Genomic DNA, 21,847 nt, shown 5'->3' on the forward strand with positions numbered 1-21,847 from the left:
GTGACGAGTGATGGGTGGGTGTCACCAGCTGGGGCTCGCCAGGGAGGGATGGAGCTCCCTTGGCAGCCTCACCCTCCCCAAGGAATCCCTCTCTCCACGAGATGGAATCCACCTCCCTTCACAGCCCTGCCCTGCCGAACAGAAGCACCTTTGCACAAATCGCTGCCATCCCTCTGCCACTCCCGGGTGCTGTGCTGCCAAGGCTTTTTCCTCCTCTTCCTTCCTCCTCAAAAAATCTCTTCCCGGGGATTTCTCTGCTGCTTGGCCAAACTCCAGCAGCCTCTGGCATCGGCCAGCAGCTCCATGGCACCGTTTTAAGGGAAAGCTCCTCTGCTCAGAGCTGGGGCAGGCCAGGGAGGACACACAGATGATGCTGGTTTGCTTCCCCCAGCTGAAGTTCCCCTACAAGAAAAGAGGGGTTTTATTCCCCACACAGGGGGAAAGAGGAGGAGGCCCAGCTCGCTTTAGATCCCAGCCTTAAGCCTTTAGAATAAGGTGCAAAATAAAGGTCTTAAAAAGAAAAAAAGAGAAAAAAAAAAAAAAAAGAAAAGAAAAAAGTCAAAACCAAAAAAGTGTCTGAGGTTTGATTTTTTTGTTGTTGTTTAAAGCAGCCTGTTTCTTTTTTTTTTCCTTTTTTTTTTTTTTTTTTAAATAAACTCCACTGTGCAAAACTGTGCATTTTCTTTGGTATCCACTTAGGTAGTTTGAACTTAGTACTTTTTCCTATGTATACATATCTTTTGTCTCACTTTTCCTTTAGACAGAGAATTAAATTCTCCCCCCAAAAAAATCATAATTTTGCTGGAGGCTACTGATTGGCCTGATATTATATAATGCCCCTTATGTAATTGGAAAGAGAGAAATTGATTCTAGCTATCAACTACTGGCCTCAAAAGGAGTTTAAACTTTCTGGCAACATTGGCCTCTCTGAACTGATCATGAGCTTTTCAACCCAAAAGTTCAACACTGACTTTTTTTTTTTTTTTCTTTTTAAATTACACAAGAGAAAATAAAAACTACACTGCAACAAAAATAACCATTTGTGTTCATGTAGTTAGCAGCAGCTTTTTAAAAAATAATTATAATAATAATAATAAGGCAGATTCTTGCCTTTGTTATGCCATTAAAAACATTCTTGTTCCCTAGAGAGAAGCATTCTGGAAAAAGTTGAAAAAAAAAAAATAATAATAACCCAACCAAAGCTTGCCTGCAAGTTCAAGTTTTGTAAAAAAATATATACATAATTTATTCTACAACATATGTGCCTTCTGTTCATACTTAGACATGTTTAGTGCTTTGTGTTTAGAGTCCATTTCCTGTCGTCCCTCCTCTGAGGACAGCCCTAAAACCAGCCTGGGTTCCTCGGGTCTGCTGCCTTCACGCCACTCTTCCACAGTACCGTTGTCTGCAAACTCTTCTGGGCCAACTTCTCAGGTCAACGAGCCCTTGCCCCATGGGCACGGTGGGGATTTCGCCTGCCAGAGCCCGCCAGTCATATCTCGGACTCGCGCCGCAGCGGCCGCGGCTCCAGGGGCACCCCCGCCTGGTTGTGGTGCTCCATGTCCGGGTGGGTGTCCGTGCTCATGCTCTCAGGCACCCCCGTGTCGATCTCGTCCTCCTCCTTGCTGCTGAGGGCCACCTCGTTCTCGTAGCAGAAGGAGTTGGCGTTGGAGAGGATGTATTTCTTCTCCGCTAAGTCCCTGGCACTGCAGATGGGCGTGTTGGGCACTTCGTAGGTTTTGTGGAACCTCGAGTAGTCCACCTTGTAGTAGTTCTTCTCCTCGAAGAGCACGGGCTCGTAGCGGTGGCCCCAGAGGATCTCGTTGGCCAGGTAGGAGCTGCGGCACTGCGTGGTCATGGCCGTGGCCTCCACCATGCCCTCCAAGATGACCACGATCTCAAAGTCGGCATTGTCCATGTCCTGCTTGCTCAGGTCGTACAAAGGACTGTCCTCGTCGATCTCGTGCACGATGGTGATGGGGGACACCAGGAAGATGCGGTCGATGCCGCTGTCGAAGCCCACGTTGATGTCGATTTGATCCAGGGGGATGTACTCCCCCTCCGACGTGATCCTGGATTTCAGCAGCTGCGCCCGCACGTGCGCCTCCACCAAGTGGCTTTTCCTCAGGTTCCCCACGCGCCACATCAGGCACAGCTTCCCGTCCCTCATGGCCACCACGGCATTGTGGCTGAAGACCAGAGTTTCGTTCCTCTTTTTTGGCTTAGCCATCTTTGCCATGACGGCTCCGATGATGAAGGCATCGATGATGCAGCCCACGATGGACTGGAAAACCACCATGAACACGGCGATGGGGCACTCGTCGGTGACACACCTGAAGCCGTAGCCGATCGTGGTCTGGGTCTCGATGGAGAACAGGAAGGCTGCGGTGAAGCTGCTCACCTGAGACACGCACGGCTTGCTGTTCTCCTGGTCCTCCAGATCCCCGTGCAACAGCGCAATCAACCAAAACACACAGCCAAAAAAAAGCCAGGAGAGGATGAAAGTCAGGCAGAAGATCACCAGCATCCACCTCCAGCGGATGTCCACGCACGTGGTGAAGATATCGGCCAGGTAGCGCTGCCCCTTCTCGCCCACGTTGATGAACTGCACGTTGCAGTGTCCATCCTTCTTGACGAAGCGGCTCCGGCACTGCTGCCGGGTGTGGACCTTGCCCTTGCCGTTGCCGAAGCCGTTGGCCACGGCCATGGTGGACAGCTTCATGCCGTCCTCCTCCGAGGACACGATGCTGTAGCGGTTGGTTCGCACGCTGCCCATCACTACTGCCGGGGACTGAGGTGCTTCTGCTTTAGAAAACAGTCTGAGTTTCTGCAAAACCCTTTGGAGAAACAGTTTTGAAAGTTCTACAGGAACACACACAGGCGGAAAAGCCGGGCGGAGGCCGGAGTCCCCAGAAGCCCTCGGATCAACCAAGGACAGTCTTCTGGCATGCAGGGTGAGCTCAGCAAGCCACCGTCATAGAGAGGGCATGGTCTGCAAGAGAAAGAGAAATGGAGCTTTAGGTCCTGGAGGAAAAGCATGAGGAATCAAGGAAAATGGCACCTGTGGACCCGCAGGAAGTTTCCTCTTTCTTAATTTTCGGCGTTTTCAGCCACGCTCAATGTTCACAGCTGTGCATGGGCAGGGGTCACGCATCGTTACTGCAAGGAAGGAATTGTCCTTCCCGAAGGAAAGCACTGAAGGGATCGTGTCACACCACTCTGAGCCACATTCACTTCAAAGCTGGGCACGCAAAGGATCTCTCTGCTATTTATAACTGTGAGTTCTCCTTATTTTGAAACAAACAATTCCCTTTAACATCCTTCTGTTCAAGCACGAATACTGAAGTGGTTTGCAGCGAGTTATGATGTGTCTCGTGGACTGTCTGACCCATGACAAAGCAAAAGGGAAGGTGGAGACAGGGAATAAACTCGAGAAGTGCAGATAGCGGTGATTCTGTGAAATTAAAGCACATACAATTGTTTCAATTAAGCTAAAAGAAGGAGTTGTGTATTCTCAGCAAATTTCAAGAATAAGGGCTCCCTAACTCCATAAACTCATCGGGATCTCTGTAGTTTTTATGCTCAAGTTTGGCCTAAGTTGTACAGAAATTTAAACCCTTTAAACCTCTCACCTGCTCCTGCTAAAGCCACCAGTAAAATGTAGCAGAATCAGCTGAGTGCCTTCCTAACACCTTCAGGAGCCAGTCCCAGCACCTTCCCCTCGGGAGCCCCTTCCATCTCCAGCAGGTGACAGCCCCAAGGGTCCCGTGGGTCTGAAATGTCACCGATCAAGACTCGGCAGAAAGGCTACAAAACCCTCTCCCTGAGGGGAGAAGCCACCAAAAACTTGTTTCAGGGAGGTCTGGCTTAGACCCAGGTCTAGCTTTTAACAAATGCGTCATCCATTAAGTCATGTACTGCATATCAGGAAATGGAACTGAAATACTGCAGAGGAGAAGGGATGCATTAAAGCGACTGCTCCAGCCACACATGGCCCACGGAGGGAATAAAGCTAAAGCCGGGTGGAGAGGAATGTCTGCTGTCCCTTTGGCACAGCAGGGGAGGCTCCAGAACCATTTACAGTAGCAGGGGATCAAATCACGGTGCTCTTCCTAAATTAATGTTATCAAAACTCATCCGAGTTTGTCCAAAAGCCAACAAAACTGCAGCCACCGTGGAGCACAAACCCCTGCCCGGCAGGACCTCTGCTCTTCCTCTGACTGGAATCTCACAACAGCTGGAGATGTTATCTCCTTATCTCCTTTCCCAACCACAGCAGCCCCTAAAGCCCTGCTGAAGTGCTCCAAAAACTTGAGTGATTTCAAACAACTCCTCAAGCCCTCCCACATCCTCCAGCCGCATTACAAAGGCTTGAGCTCAGCAAACACTTGTCAGGAAAAGAGCAGGTGACAAACAGCAACATCATCAGCCTGGTGCAGGCTGCTTTTCCCTCCAGGATCTCCTCAGAGTTTGCTTTCACCTCCTCTTTTCCCCTCGCTCCTGTTTGTTGTGCAAGAATGTGTCCCCATGCCTCCTTGCCAAGATTAGTCATCTGTGACTTCAGCTCAGACAAGACATTTTGGCAGCTCTTGGCGGGTTCTGCAATGCCCCTTTGAGTGCAGCTCTCAGCACTGAACACATTTCTGCTGGAGCTGCCCTCCTACTTACCCTGGGAACTTATTCTTACTTTTACAACTGTCTGGCCTCCACTGTGTAAGGATCCACCTTTTCTCCCCCCCTCACACCTTTTTGTTCCCGGGGTTTCTCATTCCCGTCAGGATATCATGCTCAAAAATACAAAAGAATTCTTCTAATGCTAACTTAAATGATTTGTTTTGGCCAAAACCCCACTATTATTAGAAACCTGAACACAGCGGGGAAGTGAAATTACTGTTAATACATCCCACATAAAAAAAACTTCTTGAAAAGCCATTGCACTGCTCTGCAAATCGATCACTTTCATAAACCACATCCTATAATCACAGTCATGTTCGACTTCCACAGTCAAAGCCTGTTTTGTTCCAAGCTGATGGAAACACACAGCCTAGGAAACAGTTTCTTCTGGAGTTTGGAGGTTTTTTTTTCTTTTCTTTCCTGGATTTCGGGGGAAAACTTTTGGTGGGGGGAAAGATAAGCTGTAACATTTAAAGTGTCTGAATACGCAGCCTGTCCCACAGAAGTCTCGACCTGAGGACACTTGTTTGAATTCCACAAATCCCCGAAATCCTAACGCCAGCGTCCTGTGGCTGCATTTAGAAGTTTGGGACCCGAATTTGTCCTATTCCTCCCCTGGGGGACTGAGCACCTCTTCCCTCCCATCCCTTGCCCGGATTCCTCCTCGCTGCCTGTGCTGGGGGAGTGGAGCTGCATCCCTTTAGTGTTCCAAGGACCCCAAAAGCTGGGGGTGAGCCTGGGGGCAGCTTTGCAGCGTGCTGGGAGCTCAGAGCACAAAGCTCTGGCACGCTCCAGGGCAGCAGAGCTCTCTGCCTGCTTTTCCAGCACAAACTGCCTCTCTCCCTGCGAGTGCTCAGTGGGGAGGAGGATGGGATCAGCCAGAGGGGCTGATCTCACCCCTGCTCATGGAAATACAGGTCCTGTGAAATGCCCTGTGGGTCCCCTGGCTGCCCCAGCACCCGCTCCGTGCTCATCCTGACCCCCACAACCACCTCCACCAAAAGTTCCCCAAAAAAACCCAGAAACAAAGCAGCAGGAAAACCTGATGCTTCCTCTCATTGTGCCAATCCACCTGCTGCTCAAAGGCTGGGGAACACTGCTGCCCCTCACTCCACCCCAGCACAAGTTGCTGGTGGCACCAAAAATTCCAGGCTGGTGTGGGAGCAGCCCTGCAATCCTCACTGGGCAGAGGGAACCGACCCAGTATCACCAACCCAGCCCAGTATCTGCCTGACTGGGCCCAGTGCAGTGCAGCCAGACACACACAGAGCTGTAAATTCAATCATCACCAAGTGTGTTGTTATGATGATGATGATTATTATTATTATTAATAATAATCAGGTGACCTTTCCTCCCGGAAGGGAAGACAAGCAATGCAGTTTGGAATTACGAGCAGTGCAGGGACACGAGATTACTGGGAAGGGATGAGATGGGAGAGCCCGGCTGGCTCTGCTGCGAGGGGATGCTTGGAAGAAGGAGGCAAACGGGGCTGTGCTGCATCTGCAGCAGTTCTGAGCCAGCATTTGGGGAAATGCCACAACGAAGAGCCCAAAGCTTCACCTTCCCCTGAGCATCCCCCTCCAGACCTTCCCCGGGGTCTCACACTGCAAAGCAGAGCAGGAGGGGAATTCGTGCAAAGGTTAAAGACTGAGGGCTAACTCCGGAGTGCAGAGGAGCAGGGCAGCGGCAGAGAGGAGCAGCAGGGAGCGCTTGGAGCGATTATTCCCCGGCTGACGCCACCGAGCCCTGCGGAGCGAGCCGGGCACATGTTGCCAAGAGAGCACCAGCACCGGCTCAGCCAAGCCGAGCAGCCCTCGGAAAGCAGAACAAAGCAGCTTCTCGCCCCAGCCAAGGCTGTTCCCACATTCCTGCTCCCTCGCTGCCGGGCACGGCCACCCCTGTAACCTTTCTCCTTAAAAGTCATTCCCCAGGGCTCCTCCGCGGCTCCGGGCACGACTCAAGTTACACCGAGTGGCGAGCTGCCTTCGGGAGAAGGATCTGACCTTCAGGGACAGGCAGCGCGGGGGGAGAAAAAATTAAAAGAAGAGCACATGATGCAGAGAAATGGGTGCGAAGAAATAGGAGAAAGGGAAGGACAAGTGGCGCTCGCATCTGCTGTCCTGCCAAGGAGACGGGCTCGGGGTATTTGTAGCTGGTGACAAAATAACTCCGAGCGGAGCAGCCATCACCAGGGGGTGTACGCGGCGCACCGGCTGCGAGGATGGAAAAGCAAACAAGTGTAAAGGTAAGGCTGAGCCACGGAGACAAGTGCGGGCAGCCTGCGGGGTGGGGACGCGGCGGGGACAGAGCTGTGGGTCCGGATCAAGCCGGGCCAGTGGCACCTGCGGGTCCCCCAGTGGCACCTGCGGGTCCCCCAGTGGCACCTGCGGGTCCCCCAGTGGCCCCCGCCCCGGTCACTGACCCCCAAATCCATCTCCCTTTGCTTATCAGTATTTTTTCCTTTCACTGTCATGAGCTAAGCTGAAACAATACCGTTCTTCGCTGCCTTCCCAGATGCTGTTTTGGTTTTTTTTTTTTTTCTTTCCTGCTTCCCATTTTTTTGGCAGGATGGTCAAAAAGAAAGAAGCCCTACCGTTTGCATCACGCCGATGAATGAAGCTACAGGTCCATTCCACACCCCTCTAAACCATTCCGGACGCTCAAACCCACGCATCCCAGAGCCGAGACTCGCTCCTTCCGTGCACGAAACAACAGGCGAGAAGAAGGCGAAGGGATGGAGCGGTGCGCTTTGTGCGAGTTGTCATGCGAACTTCCAGCCCTTCCCCAGGATAAAATATCCCGAGGGGGGGAAAAAAGGGGGGAGCAGCTGGTGCATGGAAAGTTATGAGCACAAACAGATGCTGCAAGCAGATGCTCGGGCGCTCCAGCCATACCTATCGAATTATTTTAGGCGCTGAGAATAGCTCCGTGAGAAACGCAGGAGTTCCCCCTCTTCTCCAAGCCGGAGGCAGCGGCCGCTTTATCGCGGGGGGTATCGCGACAGCGCATCGCCTCGGCCGCTCGGAGAGGCGGGCAGGGACGGGGGGAAGGAGGCGATCCTTACCTGCGGCGGCCGCGAGGGAGGTGCCGGTGCGGAGAAAGGGTAAAAGATCCGTGGCGAGGCCGTGCCCGCTGCTCGGTGCCCGCTCCGCTCGCACTGCGCTCCCGCCCGCCCGCGGCCCCTTTTTGCGGGCGGCCATGGCACGTTTAATACGGCCCCGCCGGCCACGCCCCCCGGGGGCTCGCGGCCAATCACAGCACGGGGCGGGGCCGTGTGGGCGGGGTTTCGGAGGGACCGGGCAGCGGCACCGGGAGCGGCACCGGGAGCGGCACCGGGAGCGGAGCGGGGATGGATGGATGGAGAGAGCGGGGATGGATGGATGGATGGATGGATGGATGGATGGATGGATGGATGGATGGATGGATGGATGGATGGAGAGGGGATGCTCCGGAGCGGTGCACCGAACCGGGGTTCCCGCTGCCAGGACGGGCCCGGGAGAAGGCGCTGAGTTTCCCGGTCCCCGCTGCGGAGGCTCTTCGAGTTCCTGGTGTGGAGGGTCCCGGGAGAAGGCGCCGGGTCCCTGGGTCCCGGGATCCCCGGTGCGGAGGGTCCCCGGGTTCCCGGTGCGGAGGGTCCCGGGAGAAGGCGCCGGGTCCCGGGATCCCCGGTGCAAAGGGTGCCAGCAGAAAGCACCGGCTCCCCGGGTCCGCGGTGCAGAGGAACCCCGGGTGCCCGGTGCAGAGAGTCCCGGGAGAAGGCACCGGTTCCGTGGATCCCCGTGCGGAGGGTCTCCAGGAGAAGACGCCGGGACCCCCGGTGTCCTGTGTAAAGGGTGCCGGGAGAAGGCGGCGGGTTCCCCGGTCCCCGCTGCGGGAGAAGCCGCCGTGCAGAACGGGCACGGCCGCGCTCTCTCGGCTCTGCGGGGACGCAGCGCCCGTGCGGTTTCGTGTCCCCGCTCCGGGACGCTCCGGTTGCGCCCTCGGGCACCCGGCACCTGCCGCCGGCATCCCCTCAGCCTCCTCGGCAGCGATAAAGGCTTTTCACGGGGAGTTCGGGATGCTCCCGTGCGGGAGCTGGCTGCCCGTTCCCCTGTTCCCGTGTTTTGGGCTGATGTCCGAGGCCCCGGGCAGTGAGAAAAAAATACCGGAGACGGAAAAGTTTCGCTCTTTTTGTCCCTTTCTTTATTTTAGTGAAAGGAGATGCTAAGGTGCAGGGTGTCCCGTCCCAAACTCCCGAGCCCAGCAGGCACGAGAAGCCAGGCAAACACAGCACAACACCGCTCCTAAACCCAAAATCATTCTTTGTAACTAAATGAAACATCCCTTCCAAAAAAAGAGCTTTGATCCCCGGACTAAAATCTTTTGGAAACAAGGAAGGACGAGCCTGGCTGCAGTGCGTGGGATCCACGGCTTTGTTCCCTGAGTCACCTGTGGCAGCTCGGTCAGGCTGGCCAGGGTTGAAATATGCAGAAATCCAAATGATTTTTAACAGCTTGTCCTCCCTACAGTGGACGTGGCCTAAGACAAAGAAAATAAGGATGAAATGCCTGGCCGGGAGCCTTGCAGGAACAAAAACAGCCTTGTAAGCACAGCCTGAAGTTTGCCAAGCTCCGGCTCTGATGGACAGTGCGGGGCTGTTGGGTTCCAGGGCAGGTGTCAGCAGCAGGACACTGTCCCTGCCCTCGGGAACGGACAACAGCTGAAATCCACGGGGGAGCCCGTGCTGTGCTGGAAAAATAAGGTGACTGCTGAGTGCAGGGGGGGCAGAGCATCCCAGGAATTTAGGAATTGCCGTGAACACCTTGAATTGCACCCAGCACTGCGACAGCAACCCCTGAAACACCCAAAAATGAGAGCTGGGGATGCTCCGGGGAATCAGCAGCAGGTCAGCCTGGACACTGCTCCAAGCGGGTCGGCCTCCAGAGAGCTTCTTACAATGTCCAGAGCAGGCTGTAAATATGATTCCTTACTTTCCACAGCAATGCCAGTGCCTGCAGGCGCTCCTCGTTGCTTAAACTCTCCTCCTCCTCCTCCTCCTCATTTGTTTGCTAAGTTTCCAAGTCTGCCGTGAGCTGTCTTTAAACTCCCGGTGGAAAAGCCTTGCCCAAAGGCTCTCTCCGGGCGCAGAACAGGCTCCCCGCGCTGCCGCTGCTCCATCCCACCGAGTGCCGTGCCTGGCACCGCCGGTGTTTGCCGAGTTCCCCGGATCCCCAATGAGGAAGTGCCGCATTGTTGCAGCAATAAACACGGCGGCCGAGGGCAGCTGGTTCACAAAGCGCCACATTTGTGAGCGCAGGAGGCGCAGAATTGGCGTGGTGGGGAGGGGGAAGCAGGGACGAGCGCTTCTGTTCGTTGGGCAATCTGGCAAGTTGGGCAATCGCGCTGTTTGTGAGCTGTTCTTGGGTGGTTCTGTTCGTTTGCAAGGGGGAAGAGAAGTCCAGAGCTCATGAGTGATGGATCTGGAAAGCAAAATCTATAAGGGGGCATGACTGCAATCAATTTATCCATTTAGTGAGAGGAAGATAAGTAAATCCACAGGATTTGAGAGACACGGGCACAGTTCATGTACCTGTGTCAGAGAAAAACTATCCCTCATGTTTCTCTTTGTGCACTTCCCATGAACTGCTAAAATAGCAACAATCTGAGGCACCTTGAAGTGTTTGCTACGTGTCAGTGAAATAAAGAGCTGTGACCCACTCCTGCTAAGAGATGCTTTGCTGGGGGATGGGTGCAGCAATTCCCTGTGCAAAATCTCCAAGATATTTCAGATTGCAGCCCGGCTTTGGAGCCTCTTACTCAGCCTTTACTCATGCGAAGCGGCTGATAAAAAATACAGCCCCACTACAGATTTATCTGCCCAGATGAGTAAGGCTTACTCAGCCATTCAGCATTTCACACGAGGCAGGGGAGAGCAGATACATCACCACTGCTTCACAGCTCTCTCAAAGCCGGGGCAGCTCTGCCCAGAAAGCTCTTCTTCCAATGAAATATCGATTCTAAATCTATTGCACAGATAATGAAAACCATAACGGAGCCGCCTGCCCGGGCTCCAGCCAGAGGAGCCCTTCCAAACTTCCAAACAGGGAAGCTGAAGTTACAAGAAAAGTTTCTAAAAAACCCTTTCCTGTTGCAACAAGCCAGGACAAAGAGGGTGAGACAGCTGAAAACTTAACCCTCGGCGCCGAGCGAGGGGCTCGTTTTCCTTCTCTCCATGAGTGCTTTTCCAATCTGATGTGGCCTTGCCTCGGAAATCTCTCACTGAAATATTAGAAAAGAGACGTGAAGTGATCATGGGCTGAGAGATTTTCAAGGCAAGACCCTTTATCTGCAGAAAAATTGGTAACAAGGGAGAGGAAGGGCTCTGGGAAGGAAGAACATTGGAGAATTTTTCTCCCTTTTTTTCTGTCACAGTTCTCCCCTCTGTTGTCACCACAGCCACCCTGTCCCTCAGCTTGCAGATTCCCCCTGGAAAGAAATTTGGGAGTTGTGTTGCAGGCCCAGACCTTGGACCAGAAGCTTCAGCCCCTGTCTCGCTCCATGGGAGATGTTATTAAATTGCTTTTTCTGTCTTGGCGCTGAAAGGACCTAATTATCAGATTGCATTAGTCCTCATCTCTTCAAGTGGCCAAATCTGCTTTGGTTCTCAAGGATTTTATTGCCAGCTGAAAATGGCTTAATTGTATTGTACTTGCAAAGAAAACACGGGCTGGGGGAATCAAGGCTTTCCACAAGAGGAGAAGAAATGCCATCAATAACACGCTGGGCTTTTATTTTTTTGGGTCTCACCATTTCCATGCATGTAAACTGGCATGAGTTTGCCTTTCTTCCCTAACCATGAAGTCAACTGGAAAAAATTCCTCAGGAAAAGGTGGTTTCCCCATTCCCAGCAACCTCCTGGGGTTTAGGCATTAACTGGACCTTCATAGGTCCAATGCTGGGATCTCCAAGGGAAAATGAACCCGTGTTGGTAACAGAAGGAGTAGGGAAATCCAATGAAAATCCCACAGAGAGAAGCTTGCACGTTTGATAAGACTGGAGAGAGCAAATAAATAGATCTGCAAGCAAATGGGATCTACAGGCGTGCAGTTCTGCTGGATAAAAATGGGTTTGTCCCTGGGAGGGATGAAATTGGACAGAGGAAATTGAATTTAGGCTTTATGTACATGAGAAGAGTGGAACTCACACCCCCCAACCACATTTGTTTTCTTAACTGTGTCCAAAATCTTCATTTAAGATTTTAGGCTGCCTTAGTTAGGCTTATCCTAAAGGGAAATCACCAGCCAGTCACTGTATTTTGCAAAAAAAAAAAAAAATATATATATATTTTCAGTCCTTGCTGCTGCAGGAGGGGGATGTGGGGTGCAAGGTGAAGAAATCTTGAAATACTGAATTCCAAACAGAAATCCACTTCTAGCAGGAGCTGTATCTAACTCCCAATCCAACAGCAACCCACGAATTCTGCCAAGGAAAACTCCTTTCCAGTGCTATATTCCATGTGGCTGGGTTCTCACCAAATTAAGGCGCTTAATTTAAATCATCTTTAGCTCCCAGCTGAACTTTCAGACCCAATAAAATGTGGTGTTGCTAAAAAGAGAGCTCTGAGTTCTCAATGCAGGGTCAAAGGCCTTCAAATGATCAGGAAATGTACAGCTGATATTTCATGTACACCTGGCACATCCCATATTTTCTCCAAGCAGGCAGGTCCAGCACCTTTCAGGGACCTGTTCCCACAATCCAGGATTTAGGATAATCTTCCAGAAATGCAGAAAATGTAAAGGACATCTGGCATTGTTTGTGACACTGCAATATTCTGTATTTTTCCTTCTCGAGCCATCAGTCAGCTGGGACACTTTGTGCTCAAAGACAGCAGTGGGGAGGTGTTTTCAGATTAATGAGAAGGAATTTTCAGATTAATGAGGAGGAATTAGTGTGAGTGATCAAAGTGACCAAGCAATGACATCTTCCTAAAGCTAAGATTTTCCTGTTAATCTCCCAGTTACTGCTGATCTCCCACAGCTCCCATTCTTTGGATATCTCCAGGGAAAGGGAGTCAATGGTTAATAAAACTTGCCAGAGGGGTGAGAACATGCTTGTGGAGCTGCCATGGGGATGTTGACAATTGCTGGAAGGAAAAGGGTTAAGAGCCAGCAGCACACACACACACAAGTGTGGGACTGACTGCACTTCCATTCTCTCCCTCCCAGCTCCACTTGTTCAGTGCCAGCTTTTCCAAACTCGGGACAGGCTCCTGCTCAGCCCAGCACAGCAGCCTCAGCACGTCTTGGTGTTTCTCTGGTTTTAAATCCTCTGGTTATGGATGTTGCCTGTGGAGCAGGAGGTTCTCAGGACATCCATGAGTTTTTTTAGTGGTTCCCGGCTGTGGGCAGAGTCATAAAATCCCAGAATCTGGGTTGAAAGGGAGGTTGAAAGGGACTTTAAACTCATCCCAGCCATGGCAGGGACACCTTACACTGTCCCAGGGTGCTCCAATCCCATCCAACCTGGCCTTGGACACTCCAGGGATCCATGGACAGCCACAGCTTCTCTGAGAATTCCATCCCAGCCCCTCCCCACCCTCACAGGGAAGGAATTTTTCCCAATATCCCAATATCCCATCCATCCCTGCCCTCTATCAGTTTTGTACCATTCCCCTTGTCCTGTCTCTCCATCCTTTGTCCAAAGTCTCTCTCCATCTCTCCTGGCAGCTCCTTCAGGCACTGCAAAACCACAACGAGGTCACCACGAAGCTTTGCTTCTCCAGGCTGAACAACTCAAATTCTCTCATCTTTTCCAGCCCCAGTTCTTCTCTTTTAGGAGAAAAGGCAAAGAGAATTGGGATTATTCAGCCAAGTCAAGTCACCTGCTCACTCCAAAGCCCTCGTGGTGCTCAGACAACTTCCAAACTTCCCCTGCAGAGCCTGAGAGGCTCAGAGAGAGGGGCTGGGTTGTGTTTTTGTAATTGCACCAGGCAGGGATAAAGCAGAGACCTGAGAGTGCCACCATGGGCAGAGACGTGGAAAGCTTCCAATGGGAAAGGGAGTGGCAAGAAAGAACAAGAACTGGGTTACAACAGAAAGAGCTGGAAAGTTTCTGTCTTTTCTGAGCAAAATTATTGCAAATCACCTGCTTTTCCTGCATCTCTCCTCCTGTTTGTGTTCACACCTGGGGCACCAAGGACCTGGGAGAGCAGCTTCACCTTCCCAGGTGGTTCCTGAGGGGGAATGGGATGGTGTGGGATGTGTGCCACAGGGTGGAACCTGCTCCCAGCAGTGCCCCGGGGAGCCTCTGGTGTCCCTGCACCCTGCCTGCTGCATTTCTGCTGCTGAGCATTTATTACCACTGTAATTCATCACCTATCAGGGGATCCACTCCAGTGAAAACTGCATTTATAAACCTGAAAGCATCTGATTTCTGCTAACACCACATAAATGACTGTTCTCCTCTCTTTCTCACACTTTTTATTCCAGTAGATTAGCTGAGATCAAATGTCCTCAGTGTTTTCTATCACTTTGTACCAGAGCCTCAGAATTCGCCTGGGGTCTGTGGCCACAACATAAATGACAATATCAGCGTTTATTTTCCCTCCTGGAAAGCAAATAAACTGTGCTAAAAACAGAGGGTTAGATCACTGGCCATTGTGGAAGGAAAACCACAGCAGAAAACAAGCCGGAGTTTCCTGAGGAGCCAGCACTGGGGTTTTTAGATCCAGTGGGAACTTCCATCCCCATGGCACTGCAGGACAATGTCCCCGAGAGGGGCTGGGCAGGTTTGGGTGCTTTGTGCTGGATTCTGCCCGTCAACAACAATTGGATTTCTCTACCAGGTGCACCAGGGATAGTCCTGGAGATGCTGGAGCTGGTGGGGAGCAGTCCCAGCTTTTTTTGGAAGCCTCAAGCCCTTCCAGAGCCCTCACAGCATCTTTTCCCCCCTTTGCCTGCCCTTCCCTGCTCAGGAAGCCAAGGAGATGCTGGCCAGGACACCCAGAGCTGGTCCCTGGCACATGTGGAGCTCAGCCCTTCCCAGAACTCCTGCAGGGCTGGGAAGGAGGAGCACAAATTAAATCAGCTGGCACCTCTCAAAATGTCCCTCCAAACTAAAACTGAACAGATGAGCACAACCAAACCGAGCTCAAAAGTGTTGCTTAAACTTCCTGAGATTGTTTTGGGCTGATTACTTGGACCAGCCCTCCAAGGCCCACCCGTTAAAACACCTCTGCCACTTGAAAAGTCTGTCGTCAGAGGGGAAATTATCCTCAGCAAGTCACCGCCACAGCTTCCTTTCCCCTGCTATCACGATCTTGTGCTGCTTGTTTGCTTTTCTGATGCCATTTTGTGCCTCCAGGCCCAGCTCTGCCTTTCACTTACGCACAGGGGAAGGATTCCCCACCCACCCCAGGGCATCCTGAGCTGGAATTTGGGCCATACTGGATGTCCTGTGCCCTGGCCCAGCCTGATCTGGGTGCCAGGAGGGGAAGGATGGTGGCAGGAGGAGCCTCTCTCCTGGTTTGCACTGGGAAATTCTGCTCCTCAGCGTGAGCCATGAGTTTCTTTGTAATCTCCCTAATTCTTCAGGAGGTGGCTTTGATCCCCTGCTAATATTTGAGCTGATGCCCAAACCCTATTAAACAACCTTGTGACAGAGACTGCAGGGGGAAAGGTTGTGCTTTTTCCCATCAGATGTTGAGCAATCAGCCTGGAAAGCTGATAAATGTCAGAGCTGGTGACATCCAGACCTGGTGACATCGTGGTGCTGGGGTGGCACGGCAGGTCCCAGGATTGCTGTGGTTCCACAGGGCTGGGATTGCTCCCCACAGGTGAGATGGAGCTGCAGGAGCATCCTGGGTCCCTTTCCTGGGTCCCTTCCCTGGATCTCTTCACTGAATCCCTTCTATGAATCCCTTCTCTAGATCCTTTCCCTGCATCCCTTTCCTGTGTCCATTCCCTGAATTCCTTCCCTGGATCCCCCCATGAATGCCTTCTCTGAATCCCTTCTCTAAATACCTTCCCTGGTTCCCTTCCCTGGTTCCCTTCCCTGGATCCCTCCCCTGCTGCCCTCTGGGCTGGCACCCAGAATTTTGGGCAGGTGTCCAGAATCCCACCACAGCTCTGTGGCTCTGAAGCAGCCAAGGCTGATCCAAGAAGTTCCCATCCCTCCCCAGAGGCCTCAGAGCACAAACCTCTATTCTCAGCTGTGCTTTGATAGATATTTCATTTTAATCCCAGCACATTTTGGGGGCCAAATGCCCCCTGATGTCACCTGTGCCAGGCAGAGGGGACAGCCAGCACCCGGGCTGGGACTGTCTTGGTTTGTCAAAGGGCAGGGATCACATGTAGGGACAGCCAGAGGCACAGGGGGAGACAAAGAGAGAAAGAGAATGAGCAGGGGCTTGTCATGTCACCTGTGACAGTACTGGAAGGTGCTTGTGCTCTCTGCCACCAAAGGTGACATAAAAAAACCTGTGCAGAACAGACCAGAGCAGGGAACAACGGGCTGGCCTTGTTCCCCTCGCCTGGTGGGGTGACTCCAGAGCTCAGGATCAATTGCCAGCCATGCCAATCAATTCTGGCTCTTTTTGTTAAAAATAAAACAAAAAACCCAACCCACAAATCCATCCTCCAGCTTTCCAGAAGTCAGAACTCCCCCACCAGCTCCTCTTTCCTTCACCCTCGCTGTGCTGCTTCTCCCAGGGCTCCAGGGAAGGCAGGATGGGTGCACAGGGCAGGATTTCACACTGGAGGCTGCACAGAGCTGTTTGCTTTGCATTATTCACACTCCTCAAGCCCTGGCAAATTGCTTCGCCTCTGACCCTACTCCGCTGTAATTTTTTCAAGCTGAAGAAGTGTCTGTTCTGAATCTTCATCTGAAATGGCAATTGACTTTGAGACTTTTTGGAAGGCCCAGAAAGGAATGAAAGGCTTCCAAGCATCTTTGTGCTGTTTGGTGTCTGGAAGTGGCTCCTCTCACGGGGGAGCAAAGACAAGAAGCAGATCTGGGTGAGTAATTTAATCTGCACCAGGTAATTTACTGAGAGGCAGCACCTCAGCCCTTGATGCTTTCGGTTCCCAGCACAAAACATCCTCGACCTCGCTCTCCTCTGCCCTCAGCTGTGCTTCAGATAACTCTGGGAAGGAGAAGCCTCCCCAAGGAGCAAATCCACGAGTCCAAGCCGTGACTTCCTCTGCTCAAACAAGGCCCAGGAGGCTGGGGCAGGGCGTGGATCCTCCCTCTGTGTGGAGAGGCTGTTCCAGGGCTTTCATCATCTCAGGTAAAATTAGCACTGTAGTAATTAGCCTGGGCCAAACACACGGCTGGGGAAAGCGCAGATATTTCACTTTCCAGGGGTGAAACTGGAGCTGGAATTGGCAGGGACCATCCCCTTTTATCAATGAGAGGAAAGGGATGGGAGCTGCTTCAGTCCCAGTCCACATGTGCAGATGTGTTCACATGTGACACTTCCCTGCTGGAGCTGCTCACCTCAGATCCTGAGGACTGTTATCACCACAGCTTTGCCAAACCATTCTCCCACATTTTTGTGGGAGAATCCTTCTGTAGCAAAGGATTTCTGTGGGTTTGGGAGTTCTGTACTAGCAGGGTTTGCTGGAGGGTGTTGGGAAATGCCTCGTGGCTGGTGCTGTGTGGGATTATGAAGAACAACATCTGTCTGCTTTACCTGGGGCTTCTCCAAAAAGGATAAAATGGGAGGAAAGACAAAAACCACCTTCTAACAGAGTGGGAAAAGGGACCACTGGAGAGAAGTTTAATCAGTGCAGTGAGTAATTGCAGGAACTGCCATGAAACACTTCCCAAATTTCACTTCCCACTTCACACCCCAGCACAGGTCACTCTGGAAAGCCTCCCATGGAATTGGTGGGGTCACAATTACTTGCCATGAGTAAGGGCAGGGGAGGTTTCCCTTTGGAGACACTCCCTGGGCTCTTCCTGATTTCCACTTGGAGATCTGAAAGCATTGATGCATAATTCCTATTTTCCCTGCCCCGCTCAGAGCATGGCTACCCCAATGAGACATTTAGCAGCCAAAATCCTTGCTGGGGACACCCAAGAAAGCCGTTGCAGCGAGCCCCAGCGCAGAGCAGGGATGGGGAGGCTCTGGGGCAGCCTCCCCCCTTGCTGCTGCTCTGCACCACGGTCACACAGAGGCCACCAGCTCCTTTTGGCACCTGGGCCAAGCAGCGATCGTGACAGACCAAAAATAATCCCTCCCCCGTCAGGCAGGGCTGGGAGACACCCTGTGATCAAAGATGGGGAAGCACGAGGAGCGAATGCACTGCCCAGTAGTCGCAGCAGAGCAGCTGCCTGACACTTGTGGAGCTTCCTAGAGCCCGGAGAAAGGATGTGAAGGAGGAGGAGGAGGAGGAGGATGATATGGAGGGCTCAGCAGATGTTCCATTGGAGCTCCTCCCGTGCGTGAGAGAACGCACGGAGCCGCTCGACGGAAAATGTGCATCCAGAAGTGGACATGGCACTGGAGATGAGATAATTATTAAGGCATTTCTATTCCGGAGCTTTTCTGCGTGGAGTTTTACACAATAATAAATGTCAGCGTTGCCTTTCTACACGCACACACGTTCCCTGGCCCAAACAAACAGGCGGCTCTCGGTCACTGATATGTCCCCAAGTGTGTCCCTTTGGCCACAAATAGCTCATTGCCCTATTTGAAAGGTTCCTGGTGGAGTGCAGCCAGGTTTGCCCGGCTATATTTACCTAAGCTGGCAAATCGGGCCAGCTCCCTCCCAGCTCTGCTGCTATGTATAAAGGGGAAGGATACAAAATAAACCAGCGAAATAAACCAGGATCGATTCCATAACGAAACGTGTCCTGCGCTGATCGACGGCGCCGAATCCGAGAGCTGTGCCCACACTGGCACACTGGAATGGGAATACTGGGGATACTGGGGATACTGGGGATACTGGGCATTCACTGGCAGCAGGTTGGCCGGTTATAACGCCGCTTTTTGGGGGTGACACTTGGGGACGGGTGGGGGTCCCGTCCCGGGTGGTGCAGAACGGCCCCGAGGGGAGGGGAGGGGAGGGGTGGTCGGGAGTGTCGCGTCCTCTGCTCCGCTGTCGCCGCTGTCGCCGCTGTCGCCGCTGATGCTCCGGTGACCGCTCGGCGCCCGCCGCAGCTCCGGGCGCTGCCGCCAGGTGGCGGCCGAGGGAACGGGATCGGGATGGGATTGATCGGGATTGGATTGATCAGGATCAGATTGATTGGGATCGGGATTGATCGGGATGGGATAGAACAGGATTAGGATTGATCGGGATTGGATTGATCAGAATCGGATTGATCGGGATCAGATTGATCAGGATCGAGATCGGGTTGATTGGGGTGGGATTGATCGGGATTGGGATCGGATTGATCAGGATCAGGATTGGGATCAGGATTGGATTGGTCTACATCAGATTGATCAGGATCGAGAGCGGATTGATTTGGATTGGGATCAGGATCGGGACTGGGATTGGGATCGGAATTGGGATTGGTATCGGGACTGGGATCAGGACTGGGATTGGGATTGGTCCAGACTCTAAAGGGGGATGGCAAAAAATAGGGAGAGTGGCTTGTTACATGGAAAGACAGTGATAGGAAAAGGAGTAATGGTTTTAAACTGAAGGAGGGGAGATTTAGATGAGATAATTGGGAGAAACTCCCCCATGAGCTGCAGCTGCCCCTGGATCCCTGGAAGTGTCCAAGGCCAGGCTGGAGCACCCTGGGACAGTGGAAGTGTCCCTGCCCATGGCAGGGGTGGCCCTGGATGAGCTTGGAGCTCCTTCCCATCCCAAACCTTTCCAGGATCCCATGACACACCCGGGTGGGAAATTCTTGTGCATTTTTGACACTCCAAGGTAACTTTGTGCTGCTTGGCCTGAAGAAAACATTGAGAGGTGTCGAGGTCAGGGTTCCAAACCCTCCAGGCTTTCCCAGACCAGAACTGCCCAGCCTCACTCTGCCTTTGCTCAGTGCTCATCCCCAGCAGCTCCTCAGCCACCAGGACTGACCTCACAAAACCTCTGACTCCTGGAAGCAGCTCCTGCACTGTGATTTTTAAGCTCCATGAAAATACAATTTTCAGCCCGGATGGAAACTTCCAACTTCTTGTTTCAGCCTGGTTCTGTCACACTTCCCCTTGTCTGCCTGGAAGTGACTCTGCTGTCAGATGCTTCTTCCTTTTCCCTGCTCTGGGCTTCTCCTGCCCACCACAGACACCAACTCCTTCTGTTTGCAGGTTCCCAGCTCCAACTAGCAAAGATTTAAGAGATAAAATAAACTTACAAGCCATTTTTTTCTCCTCCTGCACAACATTTCTGATGCCCTGAAGGGTACCTGTTCTTTCCTGAAGTGAGCTCAGACCTCCTGCACAGCGTGTGAGAAACAAGGGATAAACAAGGGGATAAGGTCCTGTCCCACATCTGAAACCCAACTTCACAAAAACTATGCACCAAATGACACATGATAACGGGGAAGGAGATGCCAGCTGCCCTAATGAATGGTGGTGAGCAAGGCTGGAAAAATAAATTATATAATAATCTCTTATTATATCCCCTTTGACATAAATTAATCTTGACCTGGAACAACGGTGCTGCTTTCCAAGGGAAAATAACCAGGGTGAAGTTTAAATCATGAGTCAGGAGGCCAGTGCAGGGTGGTTTGTGTTTGCTCTCTGTTGTTTAGAATTTTGCTTCAGCTGGTAAATTTTGTGGAAAAGTCAGGGACGGGGTGAGCAACTTTCACACAGAAATTCCAATTCCTGCCTCTCAGTGGTGGCTGGGAAGGAGCTGCTGAACCTCAGCTTCAGGAATTGGTTTTTGGAAGCCCCAAGGCTCTGAAAGAGCTGGAAGGTCCTGTCGTTTCACCATGGAACTGCCCAAAATATATCCAGTTCTTCCCTTTGGGCTGGTGGGGATTCTCCTCCAGTGGACTGGGAATGACTGGAGGCTCAGGTGTGTGCTCCTGCTGGGGGATGCACGTGTTGTTACTTTGCTTGGGTTTCCAGGAGCTTTGTTTGCTTTCTTATTGCTCAGCCCTACAGTGGGGATGGAAAAAAAATCCCTGGGAAATCCTCACTGAGAAAGAGCAGATGGGAGAGGAAGAGTCTCCCTCTCATTTATCCAATTAATTTCTTCTATTTCTCGTATTTATTCTATTTATCCTATTTTTTCCATTGTTCAATGTCCTGCAGGAACTTTTCCTAGGGAGGAAGGATTAAGAACTGGCTCTAGCCAGAACACAGTCAGGGCCCACCTAAATATAAACCTGCAGTGGAGAAAGATCCAGGGAGAGCTCAGAGCCCCTTCCAGGGCTCCAGGAGAGCTGGAGAGGGACTGGGACAAGGCATGGAGGGACAGGACACAGGGAATGGATCCCACTGCCAGAGGGCAGGGAGGGATGAGGAATTAGGAAGGAATTGTTCCCTGTGAAGGTGCTGAGGTCCTGGCACAGGTTGCCCAGAGAAACTCGATATGGAAGCTTAAAACTTGTAGTTGAAGAGAAGAAAAGCCCAATGTGCTCTCACAAGGTGTGTGGCAGAGGAATGTTCTTTATTCTGATGTCTTTATTCATTTAAAAAAAAAATAAAGAAGAACTGCATGCTTTGTTATTCATCATTATTATACATAGTGTTGGTATTGGGGTAAATGAAATTAAAGAAGCAAACAGAAAAAAAGCCAGGCTGGTTGAGAGCTGTGGTTCCTCAGCATCCTGTCTCCAGGACAGGCTGGGATCAGAAGCTGGATATCAACATAGGAGAAAATATTAACCAGCTTTTTATTAATTAATATACCCAGGAGAGAAGTTCCTTCCTGACCCTCCCAGCTGACCCAGGCACAGCTCACCAGCCATGCTCATGTGTTTGTATTTATTATTTGTACCTCTCTGTGCCAAAAAACACAGGACAAATCCCATGATCAGCCTCCTGGTACTTTCACTGCCAGCAAAGCCATTCCAAAGGAAGAATTTTTTTTTTCCAGAGGGTTCACAGGGAAGAGAACTTGGGGAGGGAAGGCAGCTGAGCTCCCCAGCTTCACTGGGGGAGCAGCTTTGGCACCTGGAGCACCTGGAATTGGCCCCTTGGGAAGGAATGTGGGGGTGTGGTCACGGATCTCAGGAAATCTCACCTCTCTGAGTGCCTCCATGGTGGGTGAGCTCCTGCAGTGCAGCC

At 51.9% G+C, this 21,847-nt stretch overlaps 1 protein-coding gene across 2 annotated transcripts; it reads right to left on the reverse strand.

Moving 5' to 3' along the window:
• Positions 1-615: 615 nt before the first annotated feature.
• Positions 616-7,842, reverse strand: KCNJ2 (potassium inwardly rectifying channel subfamily J member 2). 2 transcript variants are annotated; one of them, XM_014882778.2, is made up of 2 exons: positions 7,739-7,842; positions 616-2,992 (listed from the first exon to the last, which is right to left on the reverse strand). In XM_014882778.2, exon 2 carries the CDS (start codon positions 2,774-2,776, stop codon positions 1,493-1,495), a length of 1,284 nt encoding a protein of 427 aa, XP_014738264.1. In that variant the 5' UTR covers positions 2,777-2,992; positions 7,739-7,842; the 3' UTR covers positions 616-1,492. The 2 variants fall into 2 exon arrangements, with proteins under 2 accessions (XP_014738264.1, XP_088032519.1); XM_088176393.1 differs by lacking the exon at positions 7,739-7,842 and adding an exon at positions 7,268-7,641.
• Between the last annotated feature and the right edge of the window lie 14,005 nt (positions 7,843-21,847).

Source organism: Sturnus vulgaris, chromosome 20 (genome assembly GCF_052056855.1).
Source record: "Sturnus vulgaris isolate bStuVul1 chromosome 20, bStuVul1.hap1, whole genome shotgun sequence".
Lineage (NCBI taxonomy): Eukaryota > Metazoa > Chordata > Aves > Passeriformes > Sturnidae > Sturnus > Sturnus vulgaris.